Source organism: Patiria miniata, unplaced genomic scaffold, assembly GCF_015706575.1.
Source record: "Patiria miniata isolate m_02_andy unplaced genomic scaffold, ASM1570657v1 HiC_scaffold_13, whole genome shotgun sequence".
Classification (NCBI taxonomy): Eukaryota; Metazoa; Echinodermata; class Asteroidea; order Valvatida; family Asterinidae; genus Patiria; species Patiria miniata.
The window spans coordinates 1,721,078-1,736,263 of NW_024037051.1; the positions used below are offsets into that span (position 1 = coordinate 1,721,078).

The 15,186-nt window shown below is 41.6% G+C and overlaps 3 protein-coding genes across 5 annotated transcripts in view; 1 reads left to right on the forward strand and 2 right to left on the reverse strand.

Annotated features, from left to right (window-relative positions):
- Nucleotides 1–2,270: 2,270 nt before the first annotated feature.
- Nucleotides 2,271–4,037, reverse strand: LOC119721474 (alpha-glucosidase-like). The gene has a single exon (XM_038191554.1). It carries the CDS (start codon nt 4,035–4,037, stop codon nt 2,271–2,273), a length of 1,767 nt encoding a protein of 588 aa, XP_038047482.1.
- A 604-nt stretch (nt 4,038–4,641) lies between these two features.
- LOC119721475 (neutral and basic amino acid transport protein rBAT-like) lies at nt 4,642–6,726 on the forward strand. Its single transcript, XM_038191555.1, has one exon. It carries the CDS (start codon nt 4,642–4,644, stop codon nt 6,403–6,405), a length of 1,764 nt encoding a protein of 587 aa, XP_038047483.1. The 3' UTR covers nt 6,406–6,726.
- Nucleotides 6,727–13,035: 6,309 nt separating this feature from the next.
- The window catches only part of LOC119719582 (apoptosis-resistant E3 ubiquitin protein ligase 1-like), a 52,408-nt gene continuing 50,257 nt past the window's right edge, over nt 13,036–15,186 (reverse strand). For all 3 annotated transcript variants that reach the window (XM_038189061.1, XM_038189078.1, XM_038189069.1), the window contains one exon: nt 13,036–13,757. In XM_038189061.1, the coding sequence (XP_038044989.1) occupies nt 13,655–13,757 (103 nt within the window). In that variant the 3' untranslated portion in view covers nt 13,036–13,654. The remainder of the gene's footprint in view (nt 13,758–15,186) is intronic.

Genomic DNA, 15,186 nt, shown 5'->3' on the forward strand with positions numbered 1-15,186 from the left:
CCACTTGGTTTCAAGACCTGTCCATTTGCCAGCTTGTTGGCCTGATCAGAAGCTTCCGAACAAGGTATAGTTTGTGCAGAACTTCCCAGGTTAAGGTACCTTTAGACGGCGATATACGAAGCTCGTGTCGCGGGCGCAAGCATTGACACGACGCACACGCGCGCGCGGTTGCTATAATTCGTCGGATCAGTGCGCGACATCGCCAGGCGCGGATCCAGAGGGGGGGTTTTGGGGGTCTTTTATTTCCATACAAATTCCAAAAAAATAAGTCGAAACCCCCCCTGCTGTTACACCCCCCCCCCAAAAAAAAAATTATACTGGTATAACGTCTGCCTGTTTAAAATACGGTACACTATTCTGTAATCTAGTGCTAATAATGGTCGAATTTGAACAGCGCCCCCTATTGAAATATGGTACTAGGCCCCCCCCCCCTTGATTTTACGGAGGCCAAGTGTCCTGAGAAAAAAACCTCGTACATTTTCAGATTTTTTTGCTGATGAAACTCCCCCCCCCCCTGCGAAAATTTCTGGATCCGCCCCTGATCGCGTATAGCTGCAATCGGCTCAGTGAGAACGTGTCTCGGACGCTGAATTCAGGCCCAATTCAAAACATGGTTCAGCAACTTTTGATTGGAAATTGAGATCCTAGAATGCTGCTTTTTCGCAGAATATATCAGCTGAAGCTGAGCTGAAACTTCAGCAGGTTAGTTGCTCAGTTTCCTTCATTAGATTTTGAACACTTTTGTTGCTTCAAACGAACAAAATGCACAAATTACAAATGATGGACTATATCTTTAACGTTCCTGCCCTGGAATAATATCCAATGACGTTCAATCCCTGCGGTTGATGGCCCCGGTATGCACTTCTTATTGATGATTAGATGTCCCGTTTTTTACAGTAGGGCCCAGCAAGTGAATTTACAAAGGGGAAGAGTGGATTTCCTCGTTGACAGGTTGGAATGGGTGGACTGTGGGGATACCTAATGGACTGGGTAGACTAGGTGGGTTACCTTGTGGATTGGTATAGACTAGGCAGGTTACCTTGCGGGATTGGGTGGACTAAGTGGATGAGGTGGACTAGGTGGATGATGTGGATGACCTTTGTAGTAGACTGGTCGGATAAACTAAGTAGATTGGGGATTGTAGTGGATCACACCCCAAACAAATTGAAAACATGAAACTACTTCGACTTCTATTGGTCCCACCTCCCCTCAAGCCAGGAGGATAGAAGTTCTAGAAGTGGGGTTTAATAAATCCCGTTCTGCCTTTTATAGGACTTGATCAACCGAGAGTACAATAATCATAGTAAACAATTGAAAAAGTGCACAAAGCTAATAGCCCAATTAATCATAATCTACCATTGCCATGCAGTAACTGAGGGACACGCCCACTCAAATATGTAAGCTAAACAGATTTTAGATGCATGAACTAACAGTGACAGTGCAACGCAGTAAGGGCAATTTTAGCATACAGTTTTTGTAATTTTGTAGTTTTTGTAAGGGGTGGAGGGAGAGTGGCTCCATCTCACTATTGGGGACAGTGTTAAAATCGGACAGTTTTGAGCACTTTCACACATTAGGTGGCACTGTACGTATTCCAGCATCGCCGGTAGGGAAGAAAGTTACTATTGGTATATCAGATGTGAGGTGCTGATTTCCCTTTTAAAAAAATATCAAAATGTCACGGGGGAGGGGGGGGGTGTCCTCCACTTGATAATGCAGTGAATGTGAGTAGGTTATTGCAGCCCATTACCGATGTATGACGTTATAACTATGTCTATTTTTGGGTGCACCATCCAAGTGCTGGATCGGCCATTGACTTTATGCACAGAATACGTCACTTCGTGGAGCGAAAGAAGAATTTAATAAAAGCGACCCAATGATAGCTCCAGAAAAGCAGAGGCCAACACGTACGTTCGACTCCCACTTAGGTGCGTCGGGAACTTGACCGTGCTCTGAAACACACAGACTAAACCCTTGCCACCAGATAAAGCCTTTTTAACCCAATATTTTCTGTTAAACTAAATAGCTTGACCTATGATTTACTACCTTCTCAAAAAAAACCAATCGGGTGAAATTATATAATCATAAAACCACAAAGTATTGAGTAGATGATAATAAAATGAAATGCTGTATTTGCCATAAAATCAGGTAACATTACTTAAAAGAAGAATTTGTCAATTTGCCTCTCGTGCTTTAAAGCTGTGAAAACGGACTTTATAAACGTACAGTTCGATAGAGCCTCGCTTTTCAGATCTGGACTCATGTTAAAATCAACAAAAGCATTTGACAACGAGTGCTTCGCCTTTTGCGACAGAGACCTTGCTCATGTCTTGAGACACCCCGTCTCGATCCATGTTACTACTGACTGTGATGGTCCCGATGTTTCCTTCCATCTTCAACTGGTGACCTTCCATCAAAGCTGCGGAGTAGTCATCAGTCGACTCAGAAGTACCAGCGTTGATGATGACTAGGAAGGAACCAAGGCCCGGTGTATCAGGCATGCGAAGGAAGGAGAAGATCTTTTCAGTCACGACGACGTACTTGAGGTGGTTGGTTTGGAAGGCGGGCTCGTCTTTCCGGAGTGCTGCTAATTTCTTGTAGAGTGCCAACGCGGAGGTGTTATCTGCCTTTTGGTCAGCAACGTTGATTCCTGAGAGGTAGTTCTGGTTGACAGGAAGCCATGTATCTCCGATAGTGGTGCTGAAGCCAGCATGAGATGACCTGTCCCATTGCATTGGAGAACGTTCTGGGTCTCGTGTGTACTCCTTCCAGTGGCTAGGATCAATGGCTGCATAAGAATCCTGTGATTTGCTGAATGGGACCCAAGTATTCATCATACCTATCTCTTCTCCGTAGTAGGTTTTAGGGGTTCCTGGAAGAAGCAGATTCAAGACGTTCAAAGCCCGTGCGTACTGGATCCCCACACGATCAGCGACGCGAAAACAGTCATGATTACCGGTTACCCAGTTTGGCCATTTATCATGTGGTAGGTCCTTCATCCAATCATTGACCAATTGGTGAACTTTGCTCCCAGTAAATGTCTCCATGCTGAGTGCAGTCAGTCCATAGTTGAAAGGAAAATCTGCCTCAGGACGACTCGGAGTTCCGTAGTATGGGAGGAGTATCTCGTGAGTGTCATTAGTTTCAATTGTCAAGAAGCGGTAGTTTGATTGCATGCTGTATTCGTTCAAGACTCTTCGCCATTCGTAGATAAGGTCGTGGACTTCAGGTTGATCAAACGTCTTGCTATGAACAAGGCTGCCATACGCGACATGTCCGCTCCGTATCGACGAGTAATCGGGATTGATTGGTTCATCCTGCAGGTCTTCGCTTTCGTACATATGTCTGACTGCATCGACACGAAATCCGTCTACGCCTTTCTCCAGCCAGAATCGTAGTACGTTGATCATCTCCAAATGTACGACGGGATTGCGATAATTAAGGTCTGGTTGAATGTTAAGGAACTGGTGCAGATAGAACTGTTGTCTTTCTTGTACCCACTCCCACACCGTACCGCCCAGTAGATCCACCCAGTTGTTCGGAATGCATTTCTCTGGAGGATCAGAACAATTTTTTTTCGGGTCTACCCACACGTAGTAATCTCTGTATCGGTTGGTGCTGTCTTTGTTTTTCTTGCTCTCGATAAACCATGGATGCTGATCGCTGGTGTGATTGGGGACAAAATCCATCACGAGTTTAAGGCCTAGCCGGTGTGCCTTACTGATCAGCTCATCGAAATCAGCCATGGTACCAAATATGGGATCAATATCTTTGAAGTCGTCCACATCATAGCCAAAGTCGGCCATGGGCGACTTGTACACGGGATTCAACCATACAGTGCCTACCCCAATGTCGTTGAAGTACTCCAGACGGGACGTGATACCAGCCAGATCCCCCACACCATCACCGTCTGAGTCCATGAAGGAACGCGGGTAGATCTGGTACACGATCGTGCCCTTCCACCATTCGTTTGATGTAACTCCCACAGGAAAGGTCTGAATGAACACAAACAGAAGAACAGCGTGAATGACTGCCATGGTGACTTTTGGTAGAAAATAATTGTACTCAAACCTGTATAGGCCTATGGTATATATAGTGTGTGGTTTCAATGTGGTTATTTAACCGATCCATTTAAGAAGCGCGCGGCTTGCAATTCAGGCCTACAAAACCGAAACTCTAGACACGAGGTGGTTAGAAATGAATAAAGTCCCGTAAATTCAATCAATTGTGGAAATTTGAACAGATGTTTGCCGATATCATTTCACCACAACGCACGCGCGCACCACTGATACTTTAACTCATCACCCTCTGAGCGCATGACGGAAAGAATTACCATGGGAGATTGAACCCGATGGTCTCCCAGACGTTGATCATGTTTGGGATGGGTTGCTCGTGTGTAAATAATATTAGCTGTTCAACCTTCCAAAACTGCGCAACGGATTTACCAGACGGTCGCCTTCAATTCCAGATACCTCACGTCTAGAGTTGCCGCGTCTAGAGTTTGACGTCCAGATGGATCAGTTTACACCGAAAAACAAGTGAATATGAACACTTTTACGATGAACGAGTAAACATATGACTGCATTGAAGCATAAAATAAACCGATGACTAAAATAATTTTGTTTTCACTCGAAAGTCATCATGGCAGCAAAGCACGCTTTTCTTCTGTTCGTGTTTATATCAAACACGGTTGTTGGATTTAGATGGAATGAATGGTGGAAGGACACGATCGTGTACCAGATCTACCCGCGTTCCTTCATGGACTCAGACGGTGATGGTGTGGGGGATCTGGCTGGTATCACGTCCCGTCTGGAGTATTTCAACGACATTGGGGTAGGCACTGTATGGTTGAATCCCGTCTACAAGTCGCCCATGGCCGACTTTGGCTATGATGTGGCCGACTTCAAAGATATCGATCCCATATTTGGTACCATGGCTGATTTCGATGAGCTGATCAGTAAGGCACACCGGCTTGGCCTTAAACTCGTGATGGATTTTGTGCCCAATCACACCAGCGATCAGCATCCGTGGTTTGTTGAGAGCAAGAAAAACAAAGACAGCACCAACCGATACAGAGATTACTACGTGTGGGTAGACCCGAAGAAAAATTGTTCTGATCCACCAGAGAAATGCATTCCGAATAACTGGGTGGGTCTGCTAGGAGGTACAGTATGGGAGTGGGTACCAGAGAGACAACAGTTCTATCTTCATCAGTTCCTCAAAAAGCAGCCGGATCTGAACCACCGTGATCCCGCTGTTCAATTGGAGATAATAGGCGTCCTACAATTCTGGCTAGAAAAAGGCGTAGACGGTATTCGGGTGGATGCAATCAGACACATTTACGAAAGCGAAGACCTGGAGGACGAACCAATAAACCCCGACTACACGCCGATACCAGGCGAGCGACCCCAGTATCACAGCCTTATCCACAACAAAACGGCTGATCTCCCCGAGGTACACGAATTAATGTACGTGTGGCGAAGAGTCTTGGACAAGTACAGCGGGGAACCAAACTACCGTTTCATGGCAACGGAGACTTACGATACTCATAAGGCACTCCTCCCATACTACGGAACCCCGGAACGACCTGAAGCAGATTTTCCCTTCAACTATGTCTTGACTCAACTGAAGAGGGAGAACCTCTCTGGGACAAAAATATTCGAGCTGGTCAATGATTGGATGAAAGACTTGCCGTCGGGTAAATGGCCAAACTGGATCATCTGTAACCACGACAATTTTCGTATCCCTCATCGTATAGGGGCCAACTACGCTCGAGCCTTAAACGTTCTTGAGCTCCTTCTCCCCGGAACTCCCAAAACCTACTATGGTGATGAGATAGCTATGGGGGACATCTGGGTCACTTACAACGAAAGCCGGGATCCGTTTGCCAAAAACAACCCCAACCATTGGAAGGAGTACACGCGAGACCCCGAACGTTCTCCAATGCAATGGGACAGGTCATCTCATGCTGGCTTCAGCACCACTATCGGAGATACATGGCTTCCTGTCAACCAGAACTATCTCTCAGGAATCAACGTTGCTGACCAAAAGGCAGATAACACCTCCGCGTTGGCACTCTACACGAAATTAGCAGCACTCCGGAAAGACGCGCCCGCCTTCCAAACCAACCACCTCAAGTACGTCGTCGTGACTGAAAAGATCTTCTCCTTCCTTCGCATACCTGATACACCGGGCCTTAATTCCTTCCTAATCATTGTCAACGCTGGTACTTCTGAGTCGACTGATGACTACTCCGCTGCTTTAGAGGAGATGATGTTGAAAGCCGAGGGCGACACGGGGGTCATTGAAGTCAGTAGCAATATGGATCGTAACGGGAACCTGCAGGAGATGAATGGAATCTCTCTAGCAGCAGGAGAGGCACTTGTCATCAAGTTGCTAATTTGATTTTAATTTGAATATTTTGCTCCTTTCTTTCCGTCGCAGTTTTGGTTTTTAAATAAAGGGTTTAAGGGGTATTTTGTTCTGAGCTGAAAAGGCCAGCATGAGGTCACAAAACACTAGGCAGAAATTAACAACTGAATGGGAGGTCTGTATTCTACAATGAGCATTATGGATGCTTGAAGTAATTGTGATTCAATGATGCCAAGGATGAGAAATCAGTCGAAAGGATGTACGAGACAAAATAAACTCAAGTTTTTAAATACGTTCATCTGGATTGTTGGTGAAACATGTGTTAGGCGATTCGGTTTTTTTTCCAATCCAAAAACGTGAAGATGTTACTCAGTAAAGAACACTCTCAATAAAGAAGACGGGGCATACAAGCTGTATGACCAACTTGTCCAAGCCACGCCCGCTTACGCCCTCTGTGACGACCAAGAAAGGGTATAAAAGGCAGTTGAGCATTGGACATGGTTGCCAGTCTGACGAAGCTCCTAGTTTAGGAGTGAAACGTAACTACTAAAAATATCGTAACATCTTCACGTTTTTGGATTGGAAAAAACGAATCTTCTAACTCATAAACTCAAGTATATCATCAGGATCCACAACCTTAAAAAGCATCTTGCGGGAGGAAAAATCAACTTTTTAGCATATATGGATCTTTTTTGTACAGGGGTTTGAGATCTCGGAAACTCTCCCGGGATAAATGCATGAATGACGTTCTGATCGTCATTCATCATCATTCTCCTGCGGAGGAGGCGACCACAATCTCTCTGAGTTCATACACTCCGATCCAGCGTTAAGCTGGATATCCCGGCCTACCTTCTTGCACAAGCATCATGGACCTGCTGCTCCAACCAGGCACTGTGTGTGTAAAGATGGACATCATAGTTTGTCAAGACAGGGAACATAATACATGCATAGGGCATAGCTTACATAGTTCCCACATCAGGCAAGCGAAAGAGGTGGCCAATAAATCTCAGCTGCCAAAATCTACCCTGTTTCATTAGTCATATTAGGCACCTATTAGTCAGGTATGAGATAAAGGGCAACATTCCACCGGCCGCCCCCGTATCCGGTTGGAAGTTTCTCGAAAGCAGTTTCCGTTAACATTTTGGCTCGGGTGTTTTCGATATTTACGGAAGTAGTCCAGTAAATCGGCCACATTTATAGGGCTAGCCTTTACAGGGAGGGGTAAATGCCTTTTATTGGGGGGTCTCAAACAATCAAAATTGTTTTAGTATAGTAAAGTATACACAACCTTTGTGGTGTGGGGTTAGGGTGGTCTAGATTGGTGTGGGTGGGGTGAAGGGAAAAAGTTGATGGCATATATGGCAAAACTTAAATTGTTTTAAATAAAAGGTCTAACTGTAACTTGCGTGTAAACCTAATAGTGAACACTGCCTCTTTTTTAAATTTCTTCATGAAACAAGTATTGGTCAACGTAGCTTCCAGTATACTTCATGTAAAGTTTACCTTGAACGCAAAAAGCCAACTGAAAAAAACAAAAGCGTTGCGTTTCAGGTAGTGGCCTTTGGTCCAGAACTGCATCTGGATTTCGTTTCCAATCCAACCAGGCCCTGACTAGAAGGCATTATCAACAAGAATAAGATCGGATGATTTAAGTGGTAGTAGATCTAGCGCCCCCTACCACTGCGGTGGCTTGGTCGTGGTTATCATTGATGATCGGAACCAGTTGCTTTTAGGGGTGCAAAATTCAATCGGAAAGAATGTAGTATCCAGACGCAATCTCTGTGCTGGGTACGAAGTCTATGGAGAGTTGAGTGCATTTTCACAATAATTATCTAACAAAATTGGAAATGTTTCTCAGTCACAGATTCGTGTCTTTTCAACATTTTTTGCAATGACTGAGCTTCATTGAGCTAATACATGATGCAAAAAGTGGCGTCAGGATGCAACATTCTTTCCTCCAAATCCAGTCTTGGAAGTTGGACCAAGACTCCCTTCCATGATGTTTCCATAACCAGGGGATGGTTTGCTTGCACGAAAGCCATAGCGTAACCGACAGAGCACAAGGAGTCAGCTCCCCTCCCCCAAGTCAAGACATATTCATCAGTGCCCCTCCAGAAAATGAGGTCCCCAAGTCACCCAATGAACCCTTCCCCTTTCTACATGTACTTGGAGCCCCGCACAGCACTGCACTTGAATAAGAATGTCTGACCACACTTGTTTTCTCCCATGTTCCCCTTGTTGCTGTGCATGCTCTTCACAGAACCGAGGTGGTCCACTAATTGACTACAAGCCCCTGATCAGGAGTTTATATGCAACAAAGCACAAACCATAATTAGGATGGCACAAGACAGTAGAGTACATTTTCTTTCCAACAAACAACATGTCACTGTTAATTGAAAATTGCACTTTGAATTACATGTACATGTTGTATTTACATTAAATGATTTATTTGCAGCTTACCAAGACACCATCTTAATAACGCCAGTTCTAATCACAACAGGTACACTGAATGGTCATCAAAACTGAGATTACAGCGGATGAATACTGCAATTGAATGGTTACAGTGATTTCACTGAATTTAACGCAACACAACATTCAGGGTATAACTCTGTTGAGATTTACACATACAACATGATACAACATCATCTTCATCTTCCTTGAGGCGTAGCTTAAAGAAAAAACAGCACCCTACAAAACCGATTTCATTTATATCTATTATGACAACAATTACAGATTCATAAATACCTAAGCCAGTTTACCCATTCCTGTTGGTCGAGAGCAAGTCACGTGGCCGGTTTTAACAGTTGATAAAGACCGGCTGGCTGGTCTTAAACATTTTTCCAGTGTCGCATGAAATTTGGACTCCTATGAATTCCGGTGCCTCTTACCGTTTTATTGGTTGAACGTTCACAATCCTCAGGCATGCGCAACACTACCAGTGAGGGAGTATTTCATAGTCCTAAATTCACAATACACCGGCACAGCTGCGTTCTGCAGGTTTTTGAACGTTTTGATTTTTTGACCGAAAAGGTATTTATGAATGGGAATAAATATGTGCTTGGCCGGTATTAAACACTATGTTAAGACCGGTTGGAGTCTGGATGCTGATAATTACCCTTGCCTTCGGCTTGGGTAATTATCAGTATCCAGACTCCAACCGGTCTTAACATAGTGTTTTAAACCGGCCAAGCACACAATTATTATTTAAAGCATTCAAAGAATATTTTGTAAATCTGATTGTTTATCTTTATCACTCGCCTCATTCAAAAGAAGGGGGAAAAAAGCTATTTTTAATAAGTTAATAAGTAGACCCCTTCCAAAGAAGTGGATTAAAATCTTGTTCCCCTTTAAAAGGTAACCTTACTTTAGGCCAAAAAAAAAAAGTCTCCGGTTTCTGGTATGCGCGCGCGTCGCCGTAGCCATGCGCGTCGGCAAAATGAAAAAGTTTTTTTTTCAATGAAAGATGATGTCTCAAAACCGCCAAACTCACTGGTTTGACTGGAATCCTGCTGCTGCAAAATTTTAACGTGTTTTTAGATTAGGTTATGGTCGAGAATAAGCTTTATGTGACCTCTCTGGACTCCCATATATTTGCACTAAGTTTAGTCGGGCACCATTTGCAGTCATCAGCACACATTTAAAGCAAAAAAATCAGGTAAAAAAAAAAAAAAAAGCCGCGTCACCGCACCACTTTTTGGGCAAGCTCCATACCAGAAACCGGAGACTTTTTTTTTTTGGCCTTATGAAAAGGTTATCAAAATACATGTAGGTATGTAGATTATTGTTATTTCATAATTAATGAGTAATAAGTCTGATCAATGAAGATACAACTGCTTTACAAAGAAACAAAAGAGAAAATAGTCAAAGCACAATATTTTACCTTGTAAGGAACACAAAATGGCAACTACATTGTACATGTACACATAAACACAAACAGAACTGATATCGTTTTGTGTTTCCTACCATTTTTCAAAGCAAATCATTTAAAGGACTCTCATCTCCAATTGCCTAAATACATATATCAATAAAATCCATTTTTTTTCTGAACACATATTGATATGAACAATACAATACATTTATCACACAGATACCAACTGCAATTCCTATTGAAAATCACATAGCCTAACACAAGACATGCACGATGAAATCATTTGAAAAGTCCACTACTTGGGCATACAGTTGATAAGCAGATGCTCGTAAAGAGTGAAGTATTAATGAAAGAATTAAAAAAAAGTTAACAAATTCAAAAAATATACATTTCAAGCAGGCACAATATATAATGACAGTAACTTCAACTCTTCAAGCCACGGAACATGTTCTAAATTTTACTGCTTCCGGTACATGTACCGTGGTTCTCTTCTGAAGAAGAATGATTCTATTTCAGTGGTTATTAAAAAAAGAGATGGTTTAAAGCTTGTAACTCTAGAACAAATCTGTCTAAACTAATTTGAATGTCTCAGATACTGACTGCAATCTCTGCCTCTTTTTCTTTTACGATTTCCATTCTACACTTAAAACATTTGACATTTACGTTTCTATCTATGTAAGTCATGTACGAACATGGTTTCGAAAAAAAAAATGCCTTCTTTAGGCATACATCTTCCATAAAGACACAACGAATACATTTATACGTGCCTCTTTTTTCCCCAAAAAAACTGAGCTACTTGTGACAATGACATTCTTTTCCAACTTGTGACAAGTGACATTCTTTTCCAACTTGGCAATAAAAATGAAAGGCTGGAGCCTGTCCACCGCTTAAACCACTAAGCACATCTTACATGTCAATATATTCCTTTTCGTTGTTTGATTATTCGTGCATTCAATTTGGGGATGAAACTGCCAGCTTCTGTAATTCATGTTCAAAGACACCGTACAAAATCGACCTTACACCTGAGTTGCGGCTGTTATTGGAATGGTTTTAAATACAAAGGGGTATAGAAAATGCACTTTGCAAGCGCTTAACACAATGTATACACATTGTATACACATTGTATACATTCATGAATGAATGAAAGTATACATCCATCACACTCAAGCACCACAGGGTTTGCAATTGCTGCCATCACAGAATAGTGCAAATACCTTTTTTTGTCGTTTTGGTCAAATTTTCAGATTGAATATGGGTTTTACTTGGGCTTCCCTACTAACTTGAAAGAGTTGAATAAAAATATACTATCAAATTTGACGACAGCATTTATGAGTTGACTTAATATCTGTGTACAAAATGCTGTGTGCGAAAAAACTATTGTACAAGCATTTCTGTAATGGTGTAAAAGTTACATGTACATTAATTACAGTTCTACGCATTTCAATTCACTCCGTGAATTACAAGATGCACCCCAACTGGGCAGCTTACAAAAACACAAGTCACTGTCTGTCCTTTAAAGACACTTATTTATATTGTGCATGAATCTACACATACATGATTCCTCATTCTATTTATCGTTACCTAATTAGTTTCTTATCTATCCTGGGTATCCCGATCATTGATTATTACAAATATTCTGCCTTGTTTCCAAAATTTAGATTGATAGGAGACAGAGGATGAAATTTCAGTATTAGACGCTGGAGGAAAATGATGTGATAAACCCGAACTATCAGGATACGGTTAAAGAATATCCTGTCCGTGTACAACAGAACAAGGATCATCGGCGTTGGTAGGCTAAGTAACTAACCAATGCACTCTATGTTTGCGGATAAGATAAAGTTGATATTTCGTTGTCTATCTTTTTTCTGTTTAGCAACTCAAAATATATAAAAACCAAATTACTTAATTAAATATATCGTTTTACAGCAGGATTGCATAAAATTGTGACAGGTCTCTAATAGCGCTGCCAAGGCTTACAAAAACATATATTATCTTACAAAAAAAATCCAACATGTAAACAACAAATGAATATTAAGCATAATAAATACAGATTGCACCTTTTCAATTTTGAATTTTTTTTAAGGATTTCGGCTTTCAGCACACAAAAAAAACTAAATGTACATGGCTACAGACAGACCTTAAGCAGCAACACTAAAATATTCATATTTTCCCAAACTTTGGTGATTTAAACTGAATTTAAACAAAATAAAATTCACTATCATAATGGCGATTACATAATTTGTACATGTAAGTACTCACATTGGGTTATGTCTTCCTCGGTCTGTTTTTGTAACGTTACATTAACGTTTTGGCTAAGCAACAAAAAAACCAAAAAAACTAAGCTCCAGGAAAACAATCCCGTGACCCATGCTGCTTTTCTGACACGTTCTAAGCTTTTGTTTAACAAAATATATTTCTTATCAATTTTGCTTAAATTATGAACTGATGATTATTACTCTCTGAAGTCCAGTTTACTATCTTTCCGAAAGGCAAAGACTTCACTTTTGTTTCTATATGTTCTACAATTTTTGAATCTCTCTGCTTAAAGCAGTTAAAGCTGATGATGCCCCATATCAGGGTTTGACTTTAGCGGTAGCCCGCTAGCCAAATGCTAGTCAAAACAGCGGTGGGCTAGTCAAACTATTCCTCAAGTAGCCTGGCTGGCGGGTAAAAAATTATTGGGCCATGGCAAAGATGAAAGGACAGGAAGAAATCAATCATTAAATTCAGAAAGCAAACCTGTATCACTTTGTGGCTAATTTTATTACTGTTTAGGGTTAAATTAATAGATCTATTTATTAAAAACACTGACAAGATTGCCTCAGGATATACGTTTTACATGCATGCACATTGTTGTTTATGAGACACTCTAAAAAAGAAAAACATGCAGGCTAGTGAAAATGACCGTGGGTTAGTTGAAAATCTTTTTTCAGTAGCCCGGCTGGCTAGTGAAATATAAGTTAAGGTCAAACCCTGCACATTGCACTCAATATGGGAATTGGCTACATTGTTTTTTAACTTTGAGCCAAAAACAAAAACCTACAGCTTAAAGCAAACAGGATTTTGAGGATAAACAAAGCAAAAAAAGGCTTGGGTAGGAACGACTTGCCTAAAAGCAAATGTATGCACTGAGATATGAATGCAGGTGGTTTTTTTTTAGGCACCCTTGAATTTAATAATCTCAAAAAGAAATTCCCGGATTTCTAAGGATTTTCTCACATGACAGGAAAATGCACTCTTGCTTTCTTCATGCATCTGTCCTATTTTCATTGGTCCATCCTCCATTCATCCATTCCAATGTCCCGTTCCAGAGTTGCTCAAAACAAATACCTGTTGGACTTCTGGACCAGTGAAAGGACTGTTACCTTGGTGAGGTTATGGCGGTAAGGGTCAAGGTTCAAAGTCCAAGGTTCATCAGAGTAACCCAAAGCCTTCACCTCCCTCGTTGATGGCCAGCACCAGTGCCTTCTGGAGGTGCTCAATGCTGTCGTACGTTGGCAGGCAAAGCTGGTTAAAGCTGTGGAAATGATTCATTTGCAATTATAACCAGGTTTTTTTTTCTTGATCGGCTCCTTGAAAAAAATTCACTGCATGTTTCAAAAGCCCAAGAACAAATCCCAGCCAGACCAGCAAGCTGATTGGGTTTTCAGTCCATACCTGATTTCTAGGCTTTCCTGTGAATATTTGGAGATATTTCATCAACCTCTGAATCTGAATATTATCTTTGTTGTCTTCGCTCAGAAGATTTCTCTACACTAGCTAGCTGACAGTGCCAAGGGCTGATTGGGTTTTCAGCCCCTACCTGATTTCTTGGCTTTCCTGAGAATATCAGGTGATATTTCTCCAGCCTCTGCATCTGAATATTATCTTTGTTGTCTTCGCTCAAAAAATTTCTCTAGCAGGCTAGCTAGCTACAGTGACATGGGCACATTTGAGGAATCATTGCGAAACAAACATTGCTAATAATGCAACCAATGCTTACCTATAACCTGAACCCCTTTTCAAAAAGCAAATACAAAGCAAGCATAATTCAAAAATCTTCTAATTTTCTTTGTTCTGAAGGTGTCTCCAGGCTAGATAGCTACAGTGCCAAAAAATAAGATTTTTGGTAATAATTCGCTAGGTTACTTTCGGGATAAATGCAAAAGCTCCGGTTTCTGGTATGCGGGCACATCGCTGAAGCCATGCGCGTCGGCAAAATGGAAAAGTTTTTGTTTCAACGTAAGACGATGTCTCAAAACCGCCAAAACACACTGGTTTGACTAGAATCCTGCTGCTGCACAATTTTAACATGTTTTTGGATGGGGTTACGATCGAGTATAAGCTTTTTGCGGCCTTTCTGGGCTCCCATGTAATTTAAAATTGTCGAGCAACATTTGCTGACAGTGTTGTACAAAAAAAAAGTGGGAAAAAAAAAAGCTGCGTCACCGCACCACTTTTGGGGCAAGCTCCATACCAGAAACCGAAAACTTTAACTTTGTTTACTGCCCCAATGCGCCCTTCCTGGTACTCCTAATATCACCCCAAACTGCCCGAACTCTATGGTTTCACGGATACATCAAGGAGTAAAGCTACAATGTAGTACAATGAAAGACAACTGCTAAAGGGTTATAAACACACTTACTGGAGGGGTCATAATTTTGAATCTGATCGTCTTATGATAAAGTCATTGATATGGAATATGGGGAATGTTGTTAGCTACATTTTGATATCCGGTTTGCTACCAAAGACTGTAAATCATCCAACATTGTCAACGGTTCATGAAAAATAATGCAGTTTGAAAAGTTGCAATTTTAAAGAGTAGAATCGGGTCAACGCAGCCTGTGAAATTTTGTCCAATGAAATGATATACAAAATGGACGCGGAGCGCACAAAATCCGGAACAAACAAAATTAACGTACAAAATTCTACACGGTTGTCTCAAGGGGCGTGGCTAACTCGCAAAC

What these genes read in the sequence shown, in the direction of transcription:
- LOC119721474 (XM_038191554.1), bottom strand. Translation starts at nt 4,037, where the DNA reads ATGGCAGTCATTCACGCTGTTCTTCTGTTTGTGTTCATTCAGACCTTT.
- LOC119721475 (XM_038191555.1), top strand. Translation starts at nt 4,642, where the DNA reads ATGGCAGCAAAGCACGCTTTTCTTCTGTTCGTGTTTATATCAAACACG.